Source organism: Amblyomma mixtum, chromosome 1 (assembly GCF_055824585.1).
Source record: "Amblyomma mixtum isolate Tamu chromosome 1, ASM5582458v1, whole genome shotgun sequence".
NCBI classification, from domain to species: domain Eukaryota; kingdom Metazoa; phylum Arthropoda; class Arachnida; order Ixodida; family Ixodidae; genus Amblyomma; species Amblyomma mixtum.
Window position 1 is genome coordinate 72744746 of NC_143012.1, and position 27678 is coordinate 72772423.

Consider the following 27678-nt stretch of genomic DNA (forward strand, 5'->3'; position numbering starts at 1 on the left):
AATGCTAAATATAGACGGCGAGGTACTGCCGGGTGGCCTATTTGCAAATCCTCTCAAGCACCGTAAGTAATCGGCCCAGTATTACAAATGGATGGTGTCACCATGGTCCTTTGTAAGACCGACCTTTTCGAATACGTTTCCAATATTGGACCAATTAACTGTGCTGCTTGGGTTGGCCAATACAGCAGGTGACTGCAACGCCAGCAGCTGCAGCGACGTGATCTCGCACCAATATTTATTTACTTAATTGTGTAAAAAAATTGCGAGGACTCGAGGACTGGCTACTAAAGTGCTGAGAGGCGAAAGCCGAGGACGCTATGCCGTGACGACTTCCGGTGGATGTGACGTCACACCGTTCCCGTGGCGATCTCGCTACCCAAATTGTACATCTTTCGGGGATCTTAACTGTTAATTGCGCTTAATTAAAAAATTTTGCATATAATTTGACACAAATCCGACGTTTTTTCGACCATTCTGTGACAATTTTCACTATGCCGTGACGACTTGCCGTGGATGTGACGTCACACCGTTCCCGTGTCTATGTCGATACCCAAATTGTGCGTCTTTCGAGGATCTTAAGTGTTAATTACGCCTAATTACAAATTTTTGCATCTAATTTGATACAAATCCGACGTTTTCCCGACCATTGTGTGACAATTTTCACTATGCCGTGACGACTTCTGGTGGATGTGACGTCACACCGTTCCCGTGGCTATGCCGATACCCAAATTGTACATCTTTCGGGGATCTTAGGTGTTAATTACGCTTAATTACAAATTTTTGCATCTAATATGACTCAAATCCGACGTTTTTTCGACCACTGTGTGACAATTTTCACTATGCCGTGTCGACCTCCCGTGGATGTGACGTCACACCCTTCCCGTGGCTATATCGACTTCCGCACTATTTCGACGCAATTTCGTCATTATTGCCTATAATTAATCAAGTAATTAATCTACAGTCATCAAACTTGGCTTCTAGGTTTATTGTTTCCCCCCCTCTATCGACCATTGGTTTTCTTCTATCTTTTTTTAGTTCCCAAGTTAAACGCGTGCGACAGGCTTTGTTAGCGGACGACAGTGTGAGCCATTAAAGGCTCTCGCTTTAATACCCTAACGGACGCAACTGCATTAAATAAGGAGGGGTTCATACAAAAGAAATTGGAGGAGACGCTTAAGCTCTGCTTTAAGGGTATGTCCCTGTAGCTTAATTGGTTAATTACGATTAATGCAGAATGCAATTCTCTACTTTACATTCATAGATCCCCGGTAGCCCTCATACCCCTCCTGACGCAGTGGTGAAGCTTAAGCGATGCGCCACTGCCCTGCGATGGCCGGTGCTCCCAGCGGTGGGCCTTTTGTGGCCCAGGTTAATATTCCTGAGTGGCCAGTCATTAATTTAACTGCCATGTGCAACGATGGGCAGTTTGCTCATTATCCGATGGGGAGGTTATGACCACTCCACAAGGTCACGTGACATAGTTGGCCCACCTGTTTCCTATAGGCTGCTCTCTGGGCCCCACCTGCCGGAGTCATGCTCGTGATTTTTCACTCACAAGGCCGACAACTGCGAAACCAACAACGCCACCACGGCATTTCCTGGATATCGGGGCCTTTAACGGGGACTTTAACGCTGTCATCTTAAAATACACTGGAACATAACTATGCAAGGATAATAGCAGAAACGTTGATAGTTACGCAATGTTAGCCAATGCATTGCTGAATAGACGACTGCCATCAAGGAATACCAGTGTGGCAGGCAGCTGATCCCACTGTATAAACTCTATCGACACACAAACATCGCAGTCTTGCTCGCGGTTTACCCATCGGATAGCGCTTTCGCACAAAAATTTAGAGGTGATCGATTTGATTAGTGAGAAGGGAATGCGATAGAGGTTTCCTTTTACTCGTCAGTCTATTCTATTTCTTATTCGATTCCAATCCTGATTTCATAGTTCCAGAAACACCTTTTGATGAGCTAGTTTGTTCACGATCTTTGAAAAACAACTGTGCGCTTAACAGACGAAGACAGGGGGAGAACATACGCACACACCTTATATGTTGTGTATTTTTCCCCTCGGTCTTTGTCCGTTAAGTGCGCTGTTGTTTTTCGAAGGCCACTGCTCCAATCTGAAGTTGTGACACTGTTGCAGTTGATTGATCGTCGACCGAATGCAGTAGTTTACAATTCAAGGCTACCTTTGTCTTAGCACCAATCGCTCTACTCGTTCTATTTCAGACAATAGCACTTTTTTAGGCAAGTAAATGACTTGTTTACAGTTGTTTTCTCTTTATTTTGAATGACATGCTTCCACAGGTGGTTTACACTACTTGGATGCCACGAATATTAAATTATAATGTTGCATAACATACGGGCCGCTTTAACTGTGACGGAGTCAAGCATCTTTTTGTGGAAAGATGTTAGACGCACCTGAACGACCTAAGCTTAATTGGAAATAATCTCTAGTCTCTTCGTGAGAAAAACTGCCCGAAATGTCGCCATCTCCAGATGTAATGCCTTGACAGCATTAATATGTAAGCCACCCGCTCTCCTCTTACCATGTGCTCGAGGAGAGAGTAAAAAAAACAAGCAGGACTTTTTTACTTTACAACACGAGTTAATGCTCCACTTATCTAATCACATAAAAGAAAAATAAAATGTTTCTTACCAGTCTTGTAGCCACGTGAGCACCCTGTTGTGGTCGTACTCCATGTTGGGGCCTGGCGGAAGTCGTACGGACATGGCGCGTCGTGATTGGCTTTTGGCAAGCAGGTCTCACGGGGACGCCAAGTTCCGGTTTGTCACCACTTGTGTCCTTCACTCTCTCGTATCGTGCGCACTTTAAGCCTTTTCTAATGGCCCTAAGCTCCCTTGAGAGAGCCGGCGCAAGTTCCAATTCTAAAACGGAAAGGACGTCAAAGGCTGAAAGCACCTTGTTATTTCCGAATTGTTCGCAGTCGACTGATTCCTGTTCACCGGCGCTGGAAGTTCGGTACCTAAATTCTTCTTTTTTAAACAAAAACTGTTTTTCAAAGCCTTCGGCGCACAAGATTAAAGCAGCTGCGAAGTCTCACACCTTTGCATTGCTTTATTTTAGGACGGGCACTTATCCCTGAGACACTAAGGCGCCGTGCCCTTCAGTGGCCACTTCCGGCGTCTGCACTTTTTACTTCTACGTTTGCTCCGTAGAAGTCGTCTGCTCTTAGCCTGCTTCGTCTGTTGCCTGAGAGTAAACAGGCGATTAAGTCTTTCGGCCCGCGCTTCAACTGTTTTGCCCCATCTGTTTTCTTCCGGGTAGTCTGCTTTGAGTTGTTTCGCCGTCTGCTTCACCTGTAATAGTCGTCTGCTACTGTTCTTGGTCGTTGTTGTCGTCTGCTCAGTCCAAAAAAGCAGGTGATTAAAACTTGAAGTCGTCTTGAAGTTTCTTTGTTTCTTTTCTCAGCCTTTGCACTCTCTCTTCGTCCCTTGCTGCATGAATACAATGTTTTTTGTCTTGTATATAGCTTCCTACTTTTGCAGACGCCCCTTTCTGGTCTGCAGGAGGACGGTTCACGAGACTCCCATAATCCAGGCACTTCGCGCGTCAGCTTGAGCGTTGATTGCCAGGGCAGTTCGGGTTTCGGGATACCGAAGGTGGCGTCTCAGAGCTAAGGATTAGCATAGACGGGCTTGCTAGACATGCCTGCACAAGAGAAAAAAAGACAAACAATCTAGTCAACAAAAATGAGGAAACCATTCTGCGAGCGAAAATATACGAACCGGCGTGTTTGCTAGAGAGCGAGCTATTGGCGACACGTATAGGGAAGGTGAAGCGCTAAAGTTGGCGACAAATTGCTGCCAAATCCCTGGAGCCTGGGGGCCAACAGGCTGCCGGTGCCTATATTGGATCAAGGTGGGTAATATCCGTAACACGGGATTAGTGCGCGCCTGAGTGGACTAAAACGTCGTTTCCGTTTCGTAAGCCTGCCGGCCGGCTTAGCGTTAGATCAAGACGAGTCCATGTAGGGGCGTTACGGTGTTTTAGCGGGGGGCTTTGCGACAGCAGAGACGTAATGACGTTGTTGACGGGAAAACTTCACTGTCGCCCTAACGATGCGGAACACCTACAGCGCCGAAGGTTCTGAAGCAGAAGCGGTGCTCTGCAATGCTTTTGCTTCTTTTTCGACAAATACGCGCAAATAGATTATCGACATATATATGTTGCCTTGTATGACAATGAGAAATCGAATTTCGCCTGTATCAATTGAATACCGTGTTTTAATGCCACAGCAGCTAACTTAGCCAACGGAGCAAATGCGTAAAAATGGTGTATAGATGTCACCGGAAATTACTTATTTCACAACCAAACTACGATGACGTCACTGTCTCCATTACTATCCATCTTAGAGGATAGGCAACATCGACATTACCTTGAAAATGGTGGTCACTGACGAGGCTAGTTTGAAGTAAGTGGCGCAATAAAGCGATCCCTACTGAAGGTTTTCATGGCGAGTTCCATAATTCCAAACGTTTCCAAAATAAATTTTATGAAGTTAGCGCAGAGCGTATGACCTCGGTATGGACTATATGGAAGCACATCCGGGAACTTACGGACTCCATATGAGGTCTTGCAAAATTGACAGAAATCGTATAAAAATTAAGTGGATTACTTATATGGACGGCGCACAGGCAAGTCATAGATTTCTATACAGTTTTTCATATCATATGGAATCCATATTCTCATAATTTAATATGAGCGGCTCATATGGAACCTTTCAGTAGAGATGTTCACTTTTAAATCTTAATTCTTTTTTTTTCAGAAATGCCTGCGTATCTTGCTGAGGGAGCAATAAGAAAATAGTCACAAAGAATCAAACAGCTGGTTTTCGCGAATAACATTAAATTATGCGAAACTCTTGTAACCGTTACTTTAAGGAGGAGATGAAAGAGATAAATAATTGGAAAGCAAAGAAAACTAAGTCTTGTGTAATAGCTTGATAAGAGGTAAACTTATATTAAGCTATGTTTGTGAAATAAGTCCAAAACCGGAAAAAAAGAAATAGGTGTACGCACGTTTATTTTCTTATGTTATTCTATTTCAGGGATGTAGTTTTTTGTAGTATATATGTTCGAGGTCGTAGGATATATAGGCGCTGAAAAGTTCCGCACAATCTGAGATCTTGTTACTTTATAAGAGCTTTATAGATACACTAAAACACGGCACTCAGAAGCAATGCATTGTTGAATTCGGCAAATCTTCATACTTTCATGCACTTCATAATTACTAAAGTGAATCTCGAGGCTGGCTTGTTGGCCAGCTTCTAAAATACCCAATGAATACAGCTCTTTTTATTACCGTTATTGTTTCAGTTTTAACTCCCAGAACTCTTCCACCATCCTTCTATGAACTCCTGCGTATCTTAAGCCCCGATCTGATGGCTTGAGTGCTTGATCTGACCGCATTATTTGACAAGAACTCTAAAGGTCAAGAAGCAACTATGCGACCCTTTTGCGAACGCTAGATGCAGTTGGTCAGTGCGAATCCCTTTTTGTTGTGTTCTTGCTGTAACGTCGATGCCTATGTTGACGACTGCCCTAAGTCTTTCCCCACACGCGCACAGACATAGGTAGATACAGACCCATAGACGCAGACATACTTTTGCATTCTAGGCCACTGAAGTCTTCCAAAAACGAATAAAGATGCCTGCCTCCGTTTGACTGACATTTCTGAGGCTCTAAAGCAGCCTTAAAAAAGCGTTAAAATAGGCCTAGCAGCCCGAAAGCTCTGTCACGGTCACTCTGCTGCGAACGAAAGCAGAAAGCACCAAATGCGCTTACGATATACCTAAATGCCCAAAGGCCAAATTTTTATCTCTTTTAGGTTGACGGATACGAATGGCACTGCTTTGGAACGCTCGACAGCGGCCGACCCGCCTGTCACTTAGAGGTGACGAGCTGTAGGGGGCGCTGCGATCGATTTAGGCTTAGCGACTCGAAAGGGAAGACGGGGGGCTGTGACGGGTGTGACGTAAAGTGGAAGCTTTTAGCTGGTCGTCTGTCTTGGTTCCCGCCACCATTATGAACCAACGCCTCGCGAATAATGTGGAGAGTGGCCGCGGGGACTCAGACGACAGGCCAGAAAGGCAGAGGTCGACGGAGACGCTGGCAGACGATTTAATCAGATCAGACGCAGACGGCCACAGACCGGGAACAGACGACTCGGCAGCCGCCATTATTCCTGTGACAGGCGACCGAGAATGAATCATCGAACTAAAAAATGAAAGAGCTAAATAAACTACGAGTTTGTGCGAGAGGGGCAAGATAGCATCGTAGTATATTTTATACATCAAGAAGTCTTTAAACCCTTTAGTCATGCCAGCCGCTGAACACTGTGGACTGCATCATCACCCGCTGCGGATGAACAATGGCCAGGTGTAGTTATCGCCTAAAAGGCATATGCTACAAATTATTCGTTTTTTCAAAGCACATACAGGGCTACTATTAGGCACGTATGTGCCCAATGGCAGCCCTATTAGTTAACTGCCCCATTAAGTTAATAGTAGCCTGAACAGTTAACTTATCATTGCAAAAGTTCTTTCGCCAGCGCTTTTGTTGGGCATGTATCGCTCAGCACTCCCCCTTCTTGAAACCGGTCCAAGAAATTACTATGAGATCATGGTGAAAAAAAAAATAAAAAACTCGCGGCTATGCTGTAGTGAGATACAACTTAAATCTGCAGTCAAACTCCGCACATGTTAATGACCCGCTCACGCAATTCATCAGCGAGAAATGAAAAGTTGTTAAAGCTTTTCTTAGCCATTAAGAGAAATTCGAAGCGGCGGAGACTTGATGCCTCCTATCTGGTTTAATGAGCGAGACATTAAAGGGTTCATTATGTTTACCGCTGTGACTGTGTGACACAGGACCCTGAGGGCCATGAACTATTATTTCTATCTGCTTATTTTTTTCTAAAGCTGTATCCTATAGTACTCTAGCAGCTAAAGTAGCTCAAACGATGGCTGGATTTTCAGAGAAACAAACAATTCGGATGGGCTACCGTTTTCGAACACATAAGAAGCCGACAAGGACTGCAAGTGCGCGTGTCTTGATGTTCCTAGTCAATGTCAGGTGTTGTGACATTGTAGCAACGTAAAAAAAAGCACATCTAGAAAAACAGTAAAGCAAAGGCACCACCTTGTTACAGCACCAAGGCGCACGACGCGACAAACTTAAAGGCAGCCGATAGAAGAAAAAACTGTCGAAACGCACCAAAGAGCACAAATACGAGGATTGGACAGGTTTGGCACGTATCAGCCCGTCTACAAAAAAAAAGAAAGAATATCGCAGCTGTAGACAGGGAGGCAGACAGCCTTCCTCACAGGGAGGCTGATTGGTCTCCCCCACCTCCACCTTCAGGAATGGAAGTCGGTGTCAAAGTATTTCTTAGGAAACAAAACAGGCAGTAAGGAGTAAGAGCCACAATAGAATCCACATTTCTGATTGGCAGGGAAAGAAGAAACGGCCAGTTCGGCGGCTGGTAAAGCGGTCGATTGTAGGAGCCGTCTTGTTGGGTGCAGTACGGTTCAAAGCTGAACGGCCTGGATTAGCCTGTGTTAAAGCTATGGCGTGTTGCATTGATTAAACAGTTGGAATCAAGCTTAACTAGAACGTTCGTTCGGCCCCACTGCCCTAGGAATAAAATGACACCTTGTTCGGCTCCTATGTTATTACTGCGATAATATTTAGGTTGCGTCTTGCAAAAATCGCCGTGTTTCTCTAAAAAATTTCTTGACTGGTGAAGAGGGCCGTGACCTCACCAGCACCATCAACTTTGAAAGTCTGAAACTACAGAGTTCGAGTACCTTCACTGAATTATCATATTACATTATACTAATCCGTGTCATTAATCCACAGTATTCAGCCCACTACTCAACCATAATAACCAACTAAACCCTATTCCCCTTTAACGCACCCACTAACATCCATTAATCCACCTTATTCCACCACTAATCTAACTTAATTAATTTAAGCGTACATTTTGAGCACCGCTTGCACGTAGGTATGATTACATATATCTTAAAGCCAGATGAGCAGGAAAACATAACTCTAAAATTATAGGCTTCAGCCTGATTCTCTTTTGTAATATACGACTCCACCCTCCTCGAGCGCTATACATAACAGAGGGAGTTATTTTCGATTTATCAATACGATAACATAAGGAGCTCGATCGGAAAGAAAAGTGATGCCGGTCATAAAAATCACACAGTGACTGGACGGAAGTGATGTCACTACACCGGAAGTGACAACTATAAGTTTCGATTTACGTTCACTGCGTCCGTGTCGCCACCTGTAGACACCTTCGGGAAGCATCCAACCACGAGCTAAATGAGCCAAAGGTAAGTATGGCTGCTGTCCAGACAAATGTGAAAGGGTCCGCAAGCACATCCATTAAAGAATTACACAAAATTAGATGCAAAGGCATCAACATCGTGTAATGCTGCCGCATTGCCAACACGTGATGCAATTAGTTGACCCTGTTAACTTTATTATTGCAAATCCGCTCGAAGTAACCCTGAGCTGGTACCGAGTCCACTGCTGAGGTTCCAACCGCAAAACAGCTCCACCATGTCAGGTTCACCAGCTCACAAATACTCATGCCTATCTGGCAGGGTGCAGTGTCGTCTAATATACCCTAACGAAATGCGCTACAGTTCAGCCGCGATGAGGCTCACCGTTTGGTTTGGTGCCGAAACGTCACATGGAATTATGACGCTAAAAACTGCTCTCACGCGTAGAAACATGAATGGCGTCATGTTTACGGTTCCGAAGAAGTTAATAACCTTCACGTAATGACTAGGACAGATTCTCATCCGTGTTGAGAATGCGAGTCATATAGGGAACAGCAAACGTTAAAACGGGAATTCACAGTAGCCGTTAGTCAGTGTTATCAAGCGGGATGCGTCGACGTGGTCCCTGCCAGAGCATTTCGAGCATCCGTCCAGCAGTGGCATGCACGTTCAGCTAATCATATTCCTATTATTCATCGTCATCATGAGCATCGTCAGCAAGACTACGCCCACTGCAGGACTAAGACATCTCCTATATCTCGCCAATTAACCCTGTCCTTTCCCAGCTGCGGCCACCGTATTGCCGCAAATTTCTTAATCTCATCCGTCCCTTTAACTTTCTGTCGCCCTCTGCTAGGCTTGACTTCACTTGGAATTCACTCCATTATCCTTAAGGATCAGCGGTTATCTTGCCTTCGTATCACATGCACTGCCCAAGCCCAGTTCTTCCTCTTGGTTTCCACTATAGGATGTCATTAACCCGCGTTTGTTCCCTCATCCACTCTGCCCTCTTCCAGCCTCTTAACGTTACACCTACCATTTTTCTTTCCATAGCTCGCTGCGTTGTTCTTAACTTAAGCTGAACCCTCTTTTTTAGCCTCCACGTTTCTGCCCCATAGGTAGGTACCGGTAAGATGCAGCTGTTGTATACTTTTGTCATGAGGGATATTGGTAAACCGCAATTCATGATATGAGAGTACCTGCCATATGCGCGCCATCTCATTCCTATTCTTCTAGTTATTTCATCCTAATGGAGATCAATTTAACAAATATTGCCAGAGTTCCAAGTTGGAATTTGTCACCTTCAAGAAGTCGACTCTGAAACGTGTTCAAAACTAAGGATCCCGACACCATCTCTGTAACGTTATTGGTGTACACTGTGCTCCTCATCGTGTGTCCAGTAATTATTCGTTGAATCGAGTGGTTGGCCGTTAGATAGAAGATGGCGCCCTACATAAGTGTCGTGGTGTCACTACAGGCTCGGTGACATTCTCTGATATGCGCAGCATTTTTTTTCGTAAGAAACTCGTTTTGAGAGGAAACAAACGAATGTTGGCGCTCTCATCCCACCACTCTCCCCGTTGCCCTAGGATTTAGAGATAACAATGGTCATCTAAATAAATAATAAAAGTGATTGTAAGGTGGGTGACTTAAAGGGCAACGGCCGCACTTTTTTGAGAATTTCGCGATATTCAAGGATTCAAATCTATATAGGCTGTAGGTAGAGCATGCCAAGTGTTTTTGCACCAGCGTTTAAAATAGTGACGTAATCGATTATTGAATTTTGCGCTTCTCCTCAATGCATTGCAGAAGCGCAGGGAAATTCAGCGTGACGTCATGGAAGGTGTGATTTCAAATTACCGCTGTCGTCAGCCACTCGTTAGACGCTGCCAAACAACTCTCGGCAGGGTTTGCCTTCGGTGGTGTTGGTTTTTTTCTTCAAAGCATGCGCTTTGTGCTTGAGAAGTGTACCGATACCTTCGATGACGTCATCATGCGTCCCCGACTTGGCGTTGTGCGCTGTGCAGAAGCTTAAATGGCGTCCAGATTTTATTTGGCGATTACTTCACTATTTGAAGTGAATCCCAAAAAGACTTCGCATGCTTGACCTGCAAGCTTCACACATTCGACCCTCTTAGGCTCGTTGATTTCTGAAACCTATGCAGTTTCCCTTTAAAAGCAGAAAGGCGACATAAGGTTAGAAGTGTAGGACTGAAAACGCAATTTAAGACCAATTTTTAACAGAGGTAAATGAAAAATATAAAAAAAAAACAAGCATGGTGGCAGCTGCCAGCACACCGCTTCAAAGGGGACGCCTCCATCTTCCATCCATCCATCCACCCATACCTTCCTCTCGTCTACGTTTTGCCCCCTCCCCACACTTCTAATCCTTTTATTTATCTCGTTCCTCCTCACCCATTCTCCCGAACACTTGTTCTCTTTGAGCCTGCATCCTCATCTTTATCTCTCTTCCACTTTCCTGTCCTTTTTTCCCCTTTCCTCCTCCTGATGGTTTAATCTGAGAAGGAGGCTTCTTCGCAGTGGAGCAGAGTGATGAGGAGAAACATTGTGACACCTGCCAGAGAGAGATGGATGGGCTGCCGAGGAGTCTCTCGCTTATTGCACGCCCAAACTCGCCTCGCTGTCTCGTCACAGATATTGCGCTTTGCCGATTGTCGCCGGGTCGATCCTGATACGTGGCGGTTGACGCGGACGTCGGGACGGGAAGCAGGGAGAAAGACAGAAAAAATTGCGAGGGAACTTTGGCAACTGTAGTGTTGAGAGGCGAAAGTCGATGACACTATGCCGTGACCACTTCCGGTGGATGTGACGTCACACAGTTCCCGTGGCTATATCGATACCCAAATTATACATCTTTCGGGGATCTTTAGGGTTAATTGCGCTTGATTACACATTCCTGCACCTAATTTGACAAAAATTAGACGTTTTTCCGACCATTCTGTGACAATTTTCACTATGCCGTGACGACTTCCGTTGGATGTGACGTCACACCGTTTTTGTCGTTATATCGTCGTCCGTGCTATTTCGACGAAATTTTGACGTTTTCGCCTATAATTATTAATCTACAGTCATCAAGCCTGGCTTCTAGGTTTATTTTTCCTCCTCTATCTGAAACAATCATTCGTTTTCTCCCATCTTTCTTAATTCTCGAGTTAACACGAGTTAAACGCTGCCAAAGGTGTGACACCCTCTGCTAACGGACGACAGTATGAGCCATGAAAGGCTTTCGCCTTAAAAAATGGCTCCGCGGTCACAAACAGACTGGAGACATTCCCGGAATGTTAATGGTGAAAAAGAAGAAAGCGCTACTGAAGTTAGCCAGAAAAAAAGCATATAGAGAAGTGCAATGAATGACAGTTGACTGGAGACGAGAGGTTCAGTAAGAGGAAGTTACTTTGCATGTCGACGATCGGGCGAACGGGTTTTCTGTAGGGGTGTGCGAATAACAAATTTTTCGAATACGAATCGAATACGAATACTTGATTCCGAATATCGAATCGAATATCGAATAATCAAGGAAAGACGCATTTAACCACTGCAAAAGATTTATTTGAGCATCCAAGAACATCACAGCTCAACTATCAATAAGCAAATGAACACAAAAGGTGTGTGTGGCTGCACAGAAAATATCGAAGTCTAGAACATTATTCTTAGAAGAGTGGAATTTTCACAGAAAATGGCTAGTACACAGCACTGATTGAATCTAGCATGCCATCAGTACAAAAGCTCGTTGCTGGGATGAACATTAAAGGTTGTTGTGAAGGAAAACCACATGGTCCGGCAGGAGTCGTTCCCTTCTAGCTGAAACGACTTCTCCAGAGACAGGTAATTAACTCTCACTTGGCACGGAAGTGTCAGGTATTGCGAGGTACTTCGAGCACAGCTTTGACTATACCAGCTTCGCAGGTATAGCCACAAAGAAGCTCACAAGCATAGTCAGCTACGGCATGGCCCAACATTACGCATGGCTCTGGACGTCGCCATGTTGTTATGCCTATGTCGATTGGACTTGCGCACCGAAATGTACGCCGGTGCTCGCAATAAAATATTCGGCTAAATACGAATATTCGCATGGGATCAAATAATCGAAACAATACGAATACTTAGATTTCGAATCGAACACGAATAGCAAAAATCTAATATTCGAATTATATTCGAAAATTTCGAATATTCGCACACCCCTAGTTTTCTGGGTTTTCGCGCTCACCGCGCCATCTGCCGTTGAAGAAAGGAAGTTTAAGAAGCGCGGTGTGGCTTTCATCTTGAGGGAGTTGGAAGCATATTACGGCTTTTAATATGAAGAAGCGGAAAGCGCTGGAAAACAAAAAAAAAATGAAAACCATAATTTTTAAACCAAGTGGCAAACAGGCTACAATGCATCGTCTTTTAACATACGGTAGTGCAACTATTGATGTTGTCAACCAACATAGGATTTTAGGAGTGACATTCTCGTCTGATATGAAGTGGACACACCACATCGATTTATTGCGCAAATCACTATCATCGGCTGCGGGAGCACTTGCCAGATGACGACATTATATCCAGAAAAGAATAAGGTTCACATTTACCACGCATTGTTCACATCGCATTTAAACTATTCCTCGTCTTATATACCAGGTGTTTCAGAGAAGGTGATGTCTAATTTTCAAAAATGCGGCTTTTTCGATGAAAAGTTTTTTTGCGGTGTAACTATACCACTGTTGGCGGACGTCAAAGAACTGGTGAATCATGTTAACCAGAAAAGTGATTAGCTTAAATCTAATAGTTAACTTTATAACTAATACTAATAGGCCCCTGATTGCGATTAGAGATTGGTAGCCGGCCGATAGTGATAGCTATAAAGGTTTTAGAATTTCGAAAATGCTATTACTGTCGCCGCTGTGGCTCGAGAAAATCTGGCTCCATCGTGGCAAAATACATGTACTTGCGGAAAGCACGCAGGTAAAGCAACCTCTCCAGTGAGCGTGACTAGTCGAAAAAGCCAGATTTTTTTCGAGCCCCAGAGGCGCGGATAACCGTGTTTTCGACATTCTAAAAACGAATGTGGCTATCACTAACGGCTGGCTGCAAATCTCTAATTGAAATCAGATTCCTATCGGTAATAGTTGAAAAGTTAATTATTACAATTTAGTTATTTACTTTAGCAGCTAAATGATTCACCTGTTTTTTTTTTGTATGTCTGCCAACACTGGTATTATTACAACGCAAAAAGCTTCTTTTTGCCTCAAAAAAGCTATTTACTTTTAAAAATTTGTCACCACCTTCCCTGATATCACAAGCAGATATGGACTTCTGAAATGCTCTAAGTTCACTGTCTGTCTTAAAATTGGCGTGGTATTCAGACATACCCTTCTTTCTCTGCATAATTTTTGTGTTTCGATGTCATGTTTTTAAGGTGCCGTTTCGTAGCAGCGGCAATCCTAACTTAAAAGCAGTGATGACATTTTGCGGCCCTAATAACTAACTGACAATATTTTGACATGAAATTGCTTTGGTATTTTCTATTCTGTCTCCAATGGTCTCTCTGATAGTGCCTTTTTACCATCGGTGTCATAGTATTTTGTGGGGAAAAAAAAGAAAAAACTTGAGAGCTCACAGAAAGGCTTTTTCTTTGTCTTGTATTGCACCTTGGTGTCTTCAGTTAATAACAGAATTGTTCATTTAGTTTTCAGTCATGACTTTTTATGTTCTGAATTACAAATTTGCTACTGACGATGCCAAATATCATTTCTATATGTCTGTACGCACATGAATTGTTAAGGGGCACAGACCCCGTCAAGCTGTCTTCTTCAGCTTTTTGTCTGTGCTCCAGACCTCTGTAAAGATGTCGAATAAAGGTGAATGAATGAATGAATGAATGAATGAACGAATGAATGAATGAATGAATGAATGAATGAATGAATGAATGAATGAATGAATGAATGAATGAATGAATGAATGAATGAATGAATGAATGAATGAATAACTTGAAGTCATGGCTTTTCAGCTCTATTCAAGCACACTTATAATGTGCCATTCCTCCCTCAAAGACATGATCGCACATGGTGCACTGAAATTGCAACGGAATTACGATTCATTTCGTAGCGCAAGCACCACTAACTGGGAAATGTAACATTATGCCTGGTCGAGAATCGAAGCAGCTGGAACGAGGTTGCATTACTAAGTTGAAACGAGGCGACGATGTTGAACTAACGTTAATTCATTGAAGTACATACACTATAAAAAGAAAGGAGAAAAAAGGGTGTATTCTGTCCTATAGCGCACACCCTTTCATAAAACGGAGTACACCAAAGAGCAGCTTACTACCTCTTTTACTCCCTTGTAGGCGTATTTTAGTTTAGAGTATAGCAATGTGCCTTTCCATCCTTCAATGCCTCCCTGCGCACTTCGGACAATATTTGCTTACTAACTGACAGCCCTGCGTTTATGACAGCTTGTCTGTATGCTTTTATCGAGTAACCACAAAATAAAACCATGAGCTTATTCCTGTCAAACTGCACTTCGCAAATAACACCCTGGTCAAGACAGAACAATAGTTTCACTTGAGACATGCATGTGTTTTATGCGAAGCATATTACTAGAGCTACACTACAGCCCGTCGAGTGCGGCGGTGGAGCTACCATTGACCTTGAGCGTGACCACGTGACACCACGTGACAACATGACGTCCAGCAGAGGAGAGATGGGCTGCCAGCTCGCGCGGTCGGCCGCGGCGGTGGAGGCTCCACATCAGAGGCGCTGCAGCTGACCACGTGACGCTACTGCAGCGGTATAAAGCTGAGCTTGCCTCGCTCTCCGGGCACTTACGAGGCGGCCAGGTGTTGGGATGCCGCCTAGAAGCAGGGCTGATTTGAACGAGAAGCGAAGGCTTCAGCGTGCCACAGAGACCGATGAAGAGCGGGATGAACGTCAACCAAGGAAAGCCATGTATTACCAAGCCTAGCCATCAATGTGCTTCGCATCTGACTAGGCTTAACCTTAGCTAAGCGTCAGCCATTTTTTTTTATCATAAATTTGTAACGCCACTTTTTTTTTTCTTTAAGAAGAGAACACCTGCTGTTTGCTTCGCGTCATAGAGAACCAGTGCAGAAAGTTAATAACGCTTATGAAACATAACACCCGCCCATTTTTCCAGTTATCGATATTACTGCTGACTTTTTCCGCGGCGAAACCCAGATACGGATTACTAATTCGGCAGCTTCTATTACTTCACAAGCTAAATCCAACAGGCAAGGAGAAAAATGCACTGTCACGTTCAGGCCATGCACCGCCCAGCGTTAACCACTACACTGTAACGCGCATGTTTTGACAGCACGAAAATGCATCCGCTTCGCTAGAAGTAAAAGTTGCGCCCTCTCGTGCCCAATAAAAGAGGAAGAAGCTAACCAAACTGACGTGGTTTTTGTAATAAAGGGAAAAAACTTTCTCCGGCAGCAGCAGCTGTCGGCAGTGCACGTTGCATGCCACGAGGGTAAACATGGAAAAACAACCCAGAAACAGAAGATGCAGAAACAGGGCCGGACATTGCGTTTCCCCAAGCTGTTTCCCCGTATCGATCTGTTTATCGGCGCTAGTGCTAAACGAAGCGAATTGACACCACGGTTTAGTATTTTCGTTTTATGTTCATTTGTTAGCTGTCTGCAGTCCGCCGCGCATTCAAGCTTTTTTTTTTTTTCTCGCGCACAGTCATATGTGCCCCCTCAGGCGGTAAGCCTTTCAGTGTCGTCTGCAGGCCTCCACCGCTCGCCAGGTGGCGAAGGGCTCTCGCACATGTCGTCTGCTAAGTGCTCCCGATGTCGCTTTCTGCTAACGATGCGGATGTCACTGCGCCTGCCGGCTTGAAGAGGAGGCTCTAGTACTGGGTGGAAATGGATGGATGTAGCGAGGCGGAAGGCGATTCTAAGCAAGGGAAAACATAGTTTCGTCATTTGCATCAACACCCCCCTCCCCCCATTCCCCACCTTCAATCAACACCCCTCAGAAAACGTATTCGAACTTTCGTGTGTATAAAATGAGGGAGTATGCCTCCCGGCGATAATAAGGCTAGCAAGCTTTGAAAACTGTAACTGTAAAGTTTTACTCAGGGTAGGAGCCACGAAATCCTATAAAGAGAGAGTTTAGCAAACCTCGTGCAAACTGGTGATTGAATGAGTCATGTTAGATGCGTATTGTATGGGCACTGCCCTCAACATATGTACATCATTAGCAATATCTGATCATCATCAATCATTATCAATATCGTCCTACAGTCACATAATATGCAATAACACGCGAAGCACAGACTTGCAGAGAGCAGAGAGCTGCCAGTAAATGGTGATGGACTGGGGAAGATTCCTTTTATTTGGAAAGATTCAGTAGTAAAATTTCAGCGAAAGGGTATTCATGTTAGGAAATTTTGTCAGAGCTATCATGGAACTGTAACAAAGGTAAACCAGCGAAAAACACGGGGCGAAGGAGGTAAAAAACACACAACCTGCTGACTAGCAACTGAAGTTTACCGTATTGTCTGGTGTATAAGACGCGGCTTTTTTTCAAAAATCTTGCTGGTGCGTCCTATACAAGGGTGCGTCTTATATGCGAATTTTTCGGTTTTTTTTTTTGCGAGTTCAGAAATTACTCAGGTTCATGTTCAAGCTTTTTTCACCGAAAAAATATTACTACTGGAATGAAGATGATACAGTACTACCAACGACGACGAAGCGCTAGCGCCGAGGTGAAGAAGAAGTCCGTAGAAGGCTCGTGCTGGAGAACTGCCGCTGGTGTGCCGGTCCCTCGCCCCGCTGGTTCCCGGACTTCTTGCGCCAGGGTCTTTATCGCTGGTGCTTCAACGTGTCAATAAACCGCTCTACATTTGGTGGAGGTTGCGGCGGTCACCTTTCCCCATCACCGTGGACCTTCGCAGTCGCACCATCCCGATGTCCAAGGCCGGTCAGCAGCCTCCCAGTCAACAGCCAGCCCTCCCGCCGGAGCCAGTCATCTGCTCCGGTGCCGTCCGGCAGCGGGACCCAGCTGTTTTCAGCGGCCACAGCGACCAGGATGTGGAAGATTGGCTGGAGTCGTATGAACGGGTGAGCCGCCATAACAACTGGGACGACCGCGTCAAACTCACCAATGTGATTTTCTACCTCAGCGACGTTGCGAACCTGTGGTTCCGGAACCACGAGGCCGACATTCCCACCTGGGCCGTTCTGAAGAGCACACTCGCGGAGGTTTTCGGTCGTCCCGCCGTGCGGAAACTGCGCGCTGAGCAAAGCCTGCGTGTCCGAGCTCAGCACACTAACGAGACTTTCACGAGCTACATTGAGGATGTAGTGGACCTTTGTAAGCGTGTTGACCCGGCTATGACCGAGGCTGACAAGATAAAGCATATCCTGAAAGGCATCGACGATGACGCCTTTCAGATGTTGTTGGCGAAGAGCCCCACCACCGTTGCCTCGGTGTACACCCTGTGCCAAGGTTTCGACGAGTTGCGGAAACAACGCCTTTGTGCTCGTCGCTCTCCCCCACCTGCCGACTCCATCTCCGGCCTGGGCATCAACAACGACTTACTCGCTACCATCAAAGACTCGTGCGGGACGAGGTCGCCAGGCAACTCTCGCTCCTTTCTCACCAACACTCGTCACCGCCCGTCCTCAGTCCTGAGATCCGGCACGCCATCACGCAGGAGGTCGCCGATGCACTTCCTTGTCTTCGGCAACCGGCACCCTTGGCTCCCCAGGCCGGTCTTTTCCCAATCCAGCCCAACCCTGTTGCCGCCCCGCTGAGCTACGATCCTGCAGTAACCGTGCCGCCTGCGCCCGCACCTGTGCCTCTCACCTATGCCGACGCTGTCAGAAGACCACCGCGGCAGCAGGCCTATGCATACGCTCCTCCTGCGGTGTCTGCGCCTGCTCCTCCACGACACCGTTTCGCGCCCGCTGCCTACAATCCTTGGCGCACGGCTGATAACAGACCTATCTGCTACGCCTGCGGTATTCCAGGCCACGTCGCGCGCCTCTGTCGACGTACTATGCCTGCGCCTCTGCACCCCCTGCCGGACTACCCCGGTACGGATCGCACCTTCCGCCCACCTTTCGAACCACCCCATCGGGGCACCTCGCCTGATCGCGCGCTTGGTCGCCAGCCCTACGTTTCCCACCGCTCGCCCTCCCCTCGCCGCCGCTCCTTGTCGCCCATGAGGCGTCGCACCGCCACCGCCGATTCGGAAAACTAGCAGCCGCAGTTCCTGGGGCACGAACTGCGCTCTCATCGCCCTGCTCAAGTCCTCGCCTTTCACCGCCGAATCTTCTTGACGTGTTTGTAGACGGCGTCCCGACACTTGCGCTTGTGGACACTGGGGCCACCGTTTCTGTTATTAACGAAAACTTCTGCCGTTCACTTCGAAATGTTACCACCCCATCTTCTGGACTCTCCCTCCGTACAGCTAGCGCCGAGCCCGTTGTTCCTTCTGCCGCTTGCACAGCACGCGTCGTCATCGCCGATGTTTTATATGTTGTCGAATTTTTAGTCCTCCGTGCAAGCTCCCATGACGTCATCCTTGGCTGGGACTTTCTATCCCGCCATAGCGCCGTCGTTGACTGTGCCCGTGCGCAGGTCGTCTTTTCTCCGCTTTGTGATGCACTCTTCGACGAACCTCCGATTCGCTGTGATGATAAGCTTGTTGTTGCCGAGGACACCGATATTCCCCCTGAGAGTGCTGTGCTCGTCCCTGTGTGCGCCGCTTCTGTTACTGACGCCACCGTTCTCTTCAAGCCTTCCCCCCTCCTTGCCTCTCGCCGACTTCTCTCTCTTCCTTTCGCCGTCATCGACATTCACCACGGTGCTGCCGCAATCCTCGTCTCTAACACCTCATTCACTGCGTTTCCCCTGCTTCGTGGCGAGTGCCTTGGTCATTTTGAACCCGCTGACTTCATCTCTTCCTTCGACACCGATATGCCCTCCTCCAGTCTTGACCTCGCTGCCCTCACCCCACGTCGCGCTACTCCCGATCACCCACTGCCTTCGGACATTTTCGACCGCTCTATTGATCCTGCCCTCGACACAGCTCAACACGCGCAGCTTCTTGTCCTGCTCGACCAGTTTCGCTCATCGTTTGACCACCAGTCCTCTTCTTTGGGCCGTGCGACCACTGTCGAGCACCACATTGAAACCGGTACCCATACTCCTCTCCGTCAGCGCCCCTACCGTGTGTCACTTCCTGAACGCCGTCTCATCGCTGAGCAAGTGGACGATATGCTACAACTCGGCGTTATTCAGCCATCTGCAAGTCCTTGGTCCTCCCCAGTTGTCCTGGTCAAAAAGAAGGATGGCTCGATACGATTTTGCGTGGACTATCGCCGGCTCAACAAAATTACGCGCAAAGACGTCTACCCGCTACCCCGTATTGACGACGCCCTTGACTGCTTGCAAGGCGCCGAGTTCTTCTCCTCTCTGGATCTCCGTTCCGGCTATTGGCAAGTCCCGATGTCTGAGTCCGACCGTCCTAACACGGCATTCGTTACCCCTGACGGCCTATACGAATTCACCGTAATGCCATTCGGTCTGTGTAACGCTCCCGCCACGTTCGAACGAATGATGGACAACATCTTGTGCGGCCTCAAGTGGAACATTTGTCTCTGCTATTTGGATGATGTTGTTGTGTTTTCGCCCGATTTTCCGACGCATCTCCAGCGCTTGCGCCAGATATTGAGCTGCCTCACCCGTGCTGGCCTCCAACATAACCTCAAGAAATGTCACTTTGGCGCCCGGCAACTGACAATACTCGGCCACCTCGTATCCAAAGATGGCGTCCTACCTGATCCTGACAAACTCCGTGCTGTGGCTGACTTCCCTAAACCGATCTCTACGAAACAGCTCCGCCGATTTGTGGGCCTCTGCTCCTATTTTCGGCGCTTTGTCCCTAATTTCGCCTCTATCGTCGCGCCCCTTACGAAACTCCTCAATGGTCCCGCCGACCTGTCTACGTGGGACTCTGCCTGCGATGAAGCTTTTGCTGCGCTCCGTCGCCTTCTTACTTCACCCCCTATTCTTCGGCACTATGACCCCAGTGCTCCTACTGAGGTGCACACCGACGCAAGCGGAATTGGCCTGGGTGCTGTCCTGGCCCAGCGCAAGCCCGAATTTTCTGAATATGTTGTTGCGTACGCCAGCCGTGCTCTCACCAAAGCCGAGTCGAACTACACCGTGACTGAAAAGGAGTGCCTGGCCGTAGTGTGGGCTCTCACGAAATTTCGCCCATACTTATATGGCCTCCCGTTCACCGTCGTTACTGATCACCACGCCTTGTGCTGGTTGGCCTCCCTCAAAGATCCCTCAGGACGCCTTGGCCGCTGGGCGCTCCGTCTTCAGGAATTCGATATTACCGTAGTCTACCGGTCGGGCCGCAAGCACTCCGACGCTGACGCCTTGTCACGCTCGCCACTGCCCTCTCCTGCGCCTTCTTCTCCCTTATCTGATTCCCTACTCGCAGCGCTCACTACTACGGACATGCCCATTCAACAACGCCAGGATCCATGGATTTCATCCTTGCTCGATGTCCTTCGTGCACACTCTACGTCCTCCTTCCCTCGGGCCCTTCGTCGCCAAGCTTCCCATTTTGCCATCCGCGACGATCTCCTATACCGCCGCAACTATCGTCTGGACGGCCGAAAGTGGCTCCTCGTGATTCCCCGACACCTTCGGTCTGAGATCTGTGCGCACTACCATGCCGACCCTCAGAGCGCTCACGCTGGATCGCTAAAAACCTACGAGCGCCTACGGCAGAGGTACTACTGGCGGGGCATGTACAACTTCGTTCGTCGCTACGTTCGCTCTTGCACAGCCTGTCAGCAGCGGAAGTCGCCACCTCGACCCTCGACTGCCCCGTTACAGCCATTACCATGCCCGGCTCGCCCTTTCGATCGTGTGGGCATCGACCTATATGGGCCGCTCCCCTTCACGACCGCCGGGAATCGATGGATTATCGTTGCCGTGGACCACCTCACTCGGTATGCTGAGACCGCTGCCCTACCTGCGGCTACTGCTCGCGACGTCGCCTTCTTCCTTCTTCATCACTTCGTCCTGCGTCACGGCGCTCCGCGAGAACTTCTCAGTGACCGCGGCCGTGTCTTCTTGTCTGAAGTTGTTAGAGAGCTTCTCGATGCGTGCCACTCAGTTCACCGTACCACTACTGCTTACCACCCCCAAACCAACGGCCTCACCGAACGATTCAACCGGACTCTTGGGGACATGATCGCCATGTACATTAGCTCCGACAGCTCTAATTGGGATCAAGTCCTTCCGTTTGTGACCTATGCATATAACACCGCATCTCAGGCAACCACCGGCTTCTCCCCATTCTTTCTTTTATTCGGGCGCGAGCCTTCCTGTCTCCTGGACACAATCCTTCCCTACAACCCCGACAGCTCGGAATATACTTCCCTTTCTGACATTACCCGCCATGCTGAGCAGTGCCGCCGGTTGGCTCGCTCCTTCACCGCCGAACGTCAAGGACTCCGCAAACATGAGTCCGATCAACACACGCCCGCTGCCCAATTCTCCACTGGATCACTGGTCTGGCTCTCTGTTCCGGCTGCGTCCAAATTTTCGGCCAAGCACATTGGTCCTTACCGTATCTTAGAGCGTACGTCACCTGTGAACTATATCATCGAACCGGTGACACCTTCTTTGGACCATCGCCGCCGTGGTCGCGACGTCGTTCATGTCAGCCGCTTGAAGCCTTATTACAGCCCTCTCGTCGTCTCCTCGCCTTGAGTCGCCAGGATGGCTCCCTCTTTCCGCGGGGGCAGTTGGAATGAAGATGATACAGTACTACCAACGACGACGAAGCGCTAGCGCCGAGGTGAAGAAGAAGAAGTCCGTAGAAGGCTCGTGCTGCAGAACTGCCGCTGGTGTGCCGGTCCCTCGCCCCGCTGGTTCCCGGACTTCTTGCGCCAGGGTCTTTATCGCTGGTGCTTCAACGTGTCAATAAACCGCTCTACACTACCAATAACGCGGTTGTAACATGGTTAATACTTCAATACGGGGACCGCCGTGCGCAACTTTTTTAGGTGAACTTTATCTTGAAACGGCGGGGTTGACTACTTCCGGGATCTTAAATACGCGGCCGATTCGGAGGCCCCTAACAAAGGTAATGTGAAATGCCAAAAGATGGCGACAGTCGCGCTTCTCGCCATTGTCAAGACAAGCCAAGAGAAGCCGACGTTTTTTTTTTAGTCATCCTTTGCAAGTACGTAGTGCGAAGAGAATGCTTCAGCCGCGTTGCCTTTTCGATAGCGCATCCGAAGATGAAGACTTTGAAGGTTTTATGTAAAAATAAATTGTTATGGACATAAAGAGAGTTCTTTCGCTTTTTTTTCTTTTTTGCTAAAACGTGGGCGGGTATGGCGTGAGTGTTGCCTTTTTCGATCACATAGCGTTGCTTAAGAACTTCTCACACGTACGGTGAATTTTGCGATGGTCGCATAAGCATGTTTAATTAAGCCTCACTTGCCTAACTGGGTAAATTGGGGTGCGTCTTATACACGGGTGCGTCTTATATACCAATTTGTTCAATGACAGCCTGCATATAGGGCGGGCGCGTCTTATACAAGGGTGCGTCTTGTACACCGGAAAATACGGTAATACGCCAGGAGAGAAATATATACCCCGTTTAATTCTGACGGATTAAACTTGAGTTTCTAGTCAGCGCGTTAAGTGTCGTTTACTTCCTTCGGCCCGTTGTTTGTGCTGGTGTACCTTTCATTAGAAGGTTGTACCAACTTGCCCGAGCTTCTGCCTCGGAACCTTGAAAGACTAAGAGCTGCCCCCTCCCTGCCCCCCGCCTCGCCCCCCCCCCCCCAAAAAAAAACGAAACAAAAATAAAACTGCTGCTTTTATGCGAAGCATACTACTTTAGCTACCACTTCAGCCCTTCACCGTGGTTATGCGCCTCCAAGTCACGTGATACATGACGTCACACCACGTGACACGATGACGTCACGACAGTGGAGAAACGGGGGCCCACCTCGCGCCTTCGCTGTGGTTGTGCGCCTCCAAATTACGCGACACGATGATGCTTCGCATTCTCCAGGCTTAACCAAGTTAAGCCTCAGCCATTTTTTCTTACATTGCTGCATTTTATAATCGTGGTTTGAACATCCGCCTCTCACGCGGAGGCGCGGGGCTATCTCCACTGCCGTCCGGTACCCACCGGTGGTAAAATGGGTGCAAAATTTCTCCCGGGCTGTTGCTCTGTTTTCCTGGGGTGAAGGGCTTGGGACGTGGGTCTTCCAGCCCACCTTGTGTATACACATACCCAACAATTCAGGGAAAAAAAAACTTCTTTGTGCGCGAATTTCTCCATTTATGAACGCAATTTCTTCATATAATGTAAGACTTCACTTTAGAAATCAATACACCCGCAGATGACCCGACGGCACGCTAGAATGGTTTTGCTGTTAACGCTACTGTAAAAAGAGTTCCGCATTGGTTTTCTTTTCCATGGCAGTCTCAATTGTTCGATGCGATCGATGGAAACACTTTTAAAATAAAGATTTTGCTAGGTATCAGAAGATTGAACTATTACCTTCAATACGTCCATAACGGCATCTTAGAATTTCTCAATTTTCAAATTTTTTGACCGAGAATTCTGGACAATAAATATACCTTGTGCCGTGGCGCTTTCCGGCCAAAGCTGCCATCACGGCACTAAAAATGCTACATCAAAAGGCCTATTTTCTCGTTAGTTTCCCGAATTCTTGGAACAGCTGCAGAAAAAGTTGCAGTTTTCAATAACTATGGGTGATATTTTAGTGCAACGAGCGCGAAAAAGCTTTGGGTTGGGACTCACTTCAAAAACGTAGGAAAGTTCTGCGTTTAAAATTGTTTCATAATATATTTCATGCAAGAACTGGAACAGACAGAACCATGATATATAGCCAGCCCTGATTATGTGTCGTTACGGAGAGATTATTCACTTAAAGTTAAAGAATACAGATGCCGGACTGACCTTTTTAAAATGTCCTTTTTCCCCAAAACGATTTCGGAATGAACAAGCTGCCTGAGGAAGTAGTGCCCATATTATCAAATGATTCATTTTCTTCCTTGCTGTGATATTTTTTATATATAATAATTCTGTCTTCTTTCTATCTCAATGTTATCTTTTTTTTGTAACCACCTGCACGCGGTGGCATTTGTGTACTTTTTCTTCAACTGTAATGCCAGACAATGGCGCTGTGGGTATGATGATAAAGAAATAAATAAATAGAAACACTAATTTTTAAAAATAAAACTAAGGGAACTTTTCTTTGTGGCATCTTACATTACTGCTTGCTCTTCTGCTGAAAGTACGGCTTGTTTTGCATAGGGAGCTACCAGCTGGAGGCGGTGGCTAACAGACCGGTGTGGTTGTATCTTGAGCGCGTGGTAGCAATGCACTTTTGGAAGAGCAGATACAGTCGGTATCGTTCGAAGATGAAGTCTCAGGGGATGTGCATTGCAAAACACAAACTTGCGAACAAATTGAATATTCAGTTGTGGCAGGCACAAACAGATTATTTTGGATGACGTACAGATTGCCAAAAGCAACTTTTCTGAAGGAGGCAAGGGGTGTCGTGCACCTCTACAAGAAGGTATGCCGAGTGCTCGCTCCTTGAAGTCACTAGACCTCCAGCGCCATCTGTCGAACCTTCACTAAACTATTCAACAAAGCTGAACTGAAAGCAAAGGATTCTACTTGAGCGCGTGCTCGATAGAGAGGAAGCGACGAATAGAAAAAGGAAAGGCCGAGATGTTAATCAGAAGGATGTTCCGGTTGGCTACCCTGCACTGCTAATCTCTGTTCATGCTTCGATGTTCCCTTATGCTCGAATATGTTCGGGGAAAAAATCGAAGCAGACAGCTGCCACGGCGGGGTGGCAGTGAAAGCCGCCTCATACTTAGTAAATTCCTTCACACTCTGCCAGATAATCGATAAGACTGGGAAAAAAATTTAATGATTTTCTTACGTGCAAGAGCTAATAAAACTGTTCGGATACAGTGTCTGGAATGCTATGGAATAATTTTGGGGATTTGTGGTTCCTTAACCTGCACTGACATCGCACATAAGACAGGCGCCCTAATGCATTCTCAAGCATTCTCTCTTGAGCTTGCCTAGAATATTTCTGCGCACCCTGTTTTGCGTCCTTGATTTGTAGTAAGAAGTTTGCAGAGCTGACCAGGACACCGATAACAATAAAGTGTGCCCATGTCATCAAAGGTTGAAGGTTTATTTCCGCGACTAGGTGTTGCGAGGACAGCCAGGGAAAACGCTGTATAGACAGTTTGAGAGGTCCTGGCTTCCTCTTAGAGAGCAGCATTGACGGCGGTTGATTACGACATCAAACAAAATGCAAGGAGAAAAAACAGGTATGTTCGGTACAGAGAATGAGACATGTACGTTCAGTACGCAGTACATTGTGTTTGTAAAGGCAAAAAAAAAACTACATTAGATCAAAGAGCCTATAAAGGCAAACATGGGGAGGAGAAATTGAAGGACAGCAAAATTGACAGGCGCGCTAAAAATGGTAATAGCAAGAAAAAATAAACATTAACGTATTACACATTAACAGATATTAAACATTAACAGATTACACTGTGTAAAGAACTCCGTAGGTAGGAGTTTATGTTTGTAATGATATCCTCGTGACCTTAAAAGATGAATCCATATATCCACCCACATGACTGTCTGTGTGCTTATCTATATCTCTGCCTGCCTGCCTGCCAGTATGTCTGTCTGCAAGTCGGTCTGTCTGCCAGTCGGTCTGTCTGCCAGTCTGCCTGCCAGTCTGTCCTATAATTCTTTCACGCGACAGTGGTTGAGCGGCCAAACACTTCCTGTTGAAATTCTTACTTCGCCCGAGTGACATACGAACATAAACGTTCTGATCATATAAGGCTTTCAACTTCAGGCGTTCCGGATAAAAAGAATTAATAAGCAGTGAACAACACACGAAACTGTATTCGAACGTTGATTATCGGATAGGCCGACATAACATAATAGGGTAACTGTCATCGCCCAGTTATTAATTAACTAAAAACAATTGATAAACTTTGTAAGCAGGGATAGTTTTGTGCGCATATTTATTGTAAACCTGGATGCAGTCGCATTCCTATACTGTTACATTTAGTGGAATTCACCTGGTGTATTCTGTGGTATTCGCCTCGCAAATTTCACCCAAATACGAGTAATTTCGCATGCAAAACGGTGACAGGGTAGCCCCCCTAGAAGTGGCGATCGGTGCAAAACTCCTCCCTTCGTAAGGCAGCAGTTTGTGTTCCGTTTCGCAAACCAAGGGCGTAGAGCGGCTGGCGAACCTGGTTACTCTCCTCGTTTAGCTTTTGGCTGCGGAAGTCAAGGCAATGCCACACGCAAGGGCTACGTCACACTAGGGAGGAGTTTCGCTTCGATCGAAACCGCCTTGAACGTGGAGTTACTTCAATTCAGTGAGCACTTTGGAGGCAAAAGTCTTAGCACTCACAACTACCTTATTCAGCGGAAGGTATCAAAGTGTGCGTTTTGCAGCCAAAAATGCCGCAGGCATTGAAACCAGCTTTACTTCTGAGCATCAACATCGCTCCTATTGCTACTATCATTTGGCAGCTTGTGACAAGATGTCCAATCAGGAACAACGTTTCCAAGCTGGATACCAGCAACATCTCTCCTGCTTGCTACATCTTAGCTTGCTCGTTTCTGCAGAACAGGATAACACAGTTGTCAATTTCGATAGAGTCGGAGTGCTGTATATAGATCTTTGTCCAGAACTGAAGAATTAGACCGCGATTCCGCTTTTGCCTTAGTCTTAAAAAATCCGGAAGTTCAACTAGCTCTAGTTAAGCAAAATTCATGAATTCTTACAGCCTTGCTCATGGTTACCACTCATTCTGAAGGCATAGGTTAGGCTCATGTCTCGGCAGCTGAGCAATGGAATGCGCTACGCCATCTTGAGTGTCCTCCTTTCCCAACACGGTATTGTCCCAATTCACTGTCTGTGGCGCCGGAATGTATGCTTATTCGACGCGCATTACGGTCATTATTACCACGTGACTACCTGTTTGCACTTCATACACGTCTAATCGTAACACAATTAAGCCTAACGACGGCGGTAATTAAAGGCCGGAAACAACGCTCACCAGGCAGGAGCCGTGCTGTCTGGAACAGGTGAGCCGACGTCCACACAGGCCAAAAAGCCTTTCGAGCCACATCCGAAGCCCTACCAACGCGTTCCGCCACAAGGACTAGCGCCCCCATAGGCCGCAGCAGCACCGTTAGCGTTCCGTCGAAGTGGCGCATCCGCGCGCCAACTCACTCACAC

The 27678-nt window shown here is 46.9% G+C and overlaps 2 protein-coding genes across 2 annotated transcripts in view; one reads left to right on the forward strand and one right to left on the reverse strand.

The window, feature by feature from the left end:
* LOC149366774 (ATP-binding cassette sub-family G member 8) overlaps positions 1-27667 on the reverse strand; it is a 323344-nt gene extending 295677 nt beyond the window's left edge. Inside the window, exons 1-2 of the mRNA XM_089552289.1 lie at positions 27497-27667; positions 2669-3682 (exon numbers count right to left, since the gene is read on the reverse strand). Of these exons, the coding sequence (XP_089408415.1) occupies positions 2669-2742 (74 nt within the window). The 5' untranslated portion in view covers positions 2743-3682; positions 27497-27667. The remainder of the gene's footprint in view (positions 1-2668; positions 3683-27496) is intronic.
* LOC149366775 (ATP-binding cassette sub-family G member 5) overlaps positions 1-27678 on the forward strand; it is an 87504-nt gene that overhangs the window by 13865 nt on the left and 45961 nt on the right. The gene's annotated exons all lie outside the window — the stretch shown is intronic.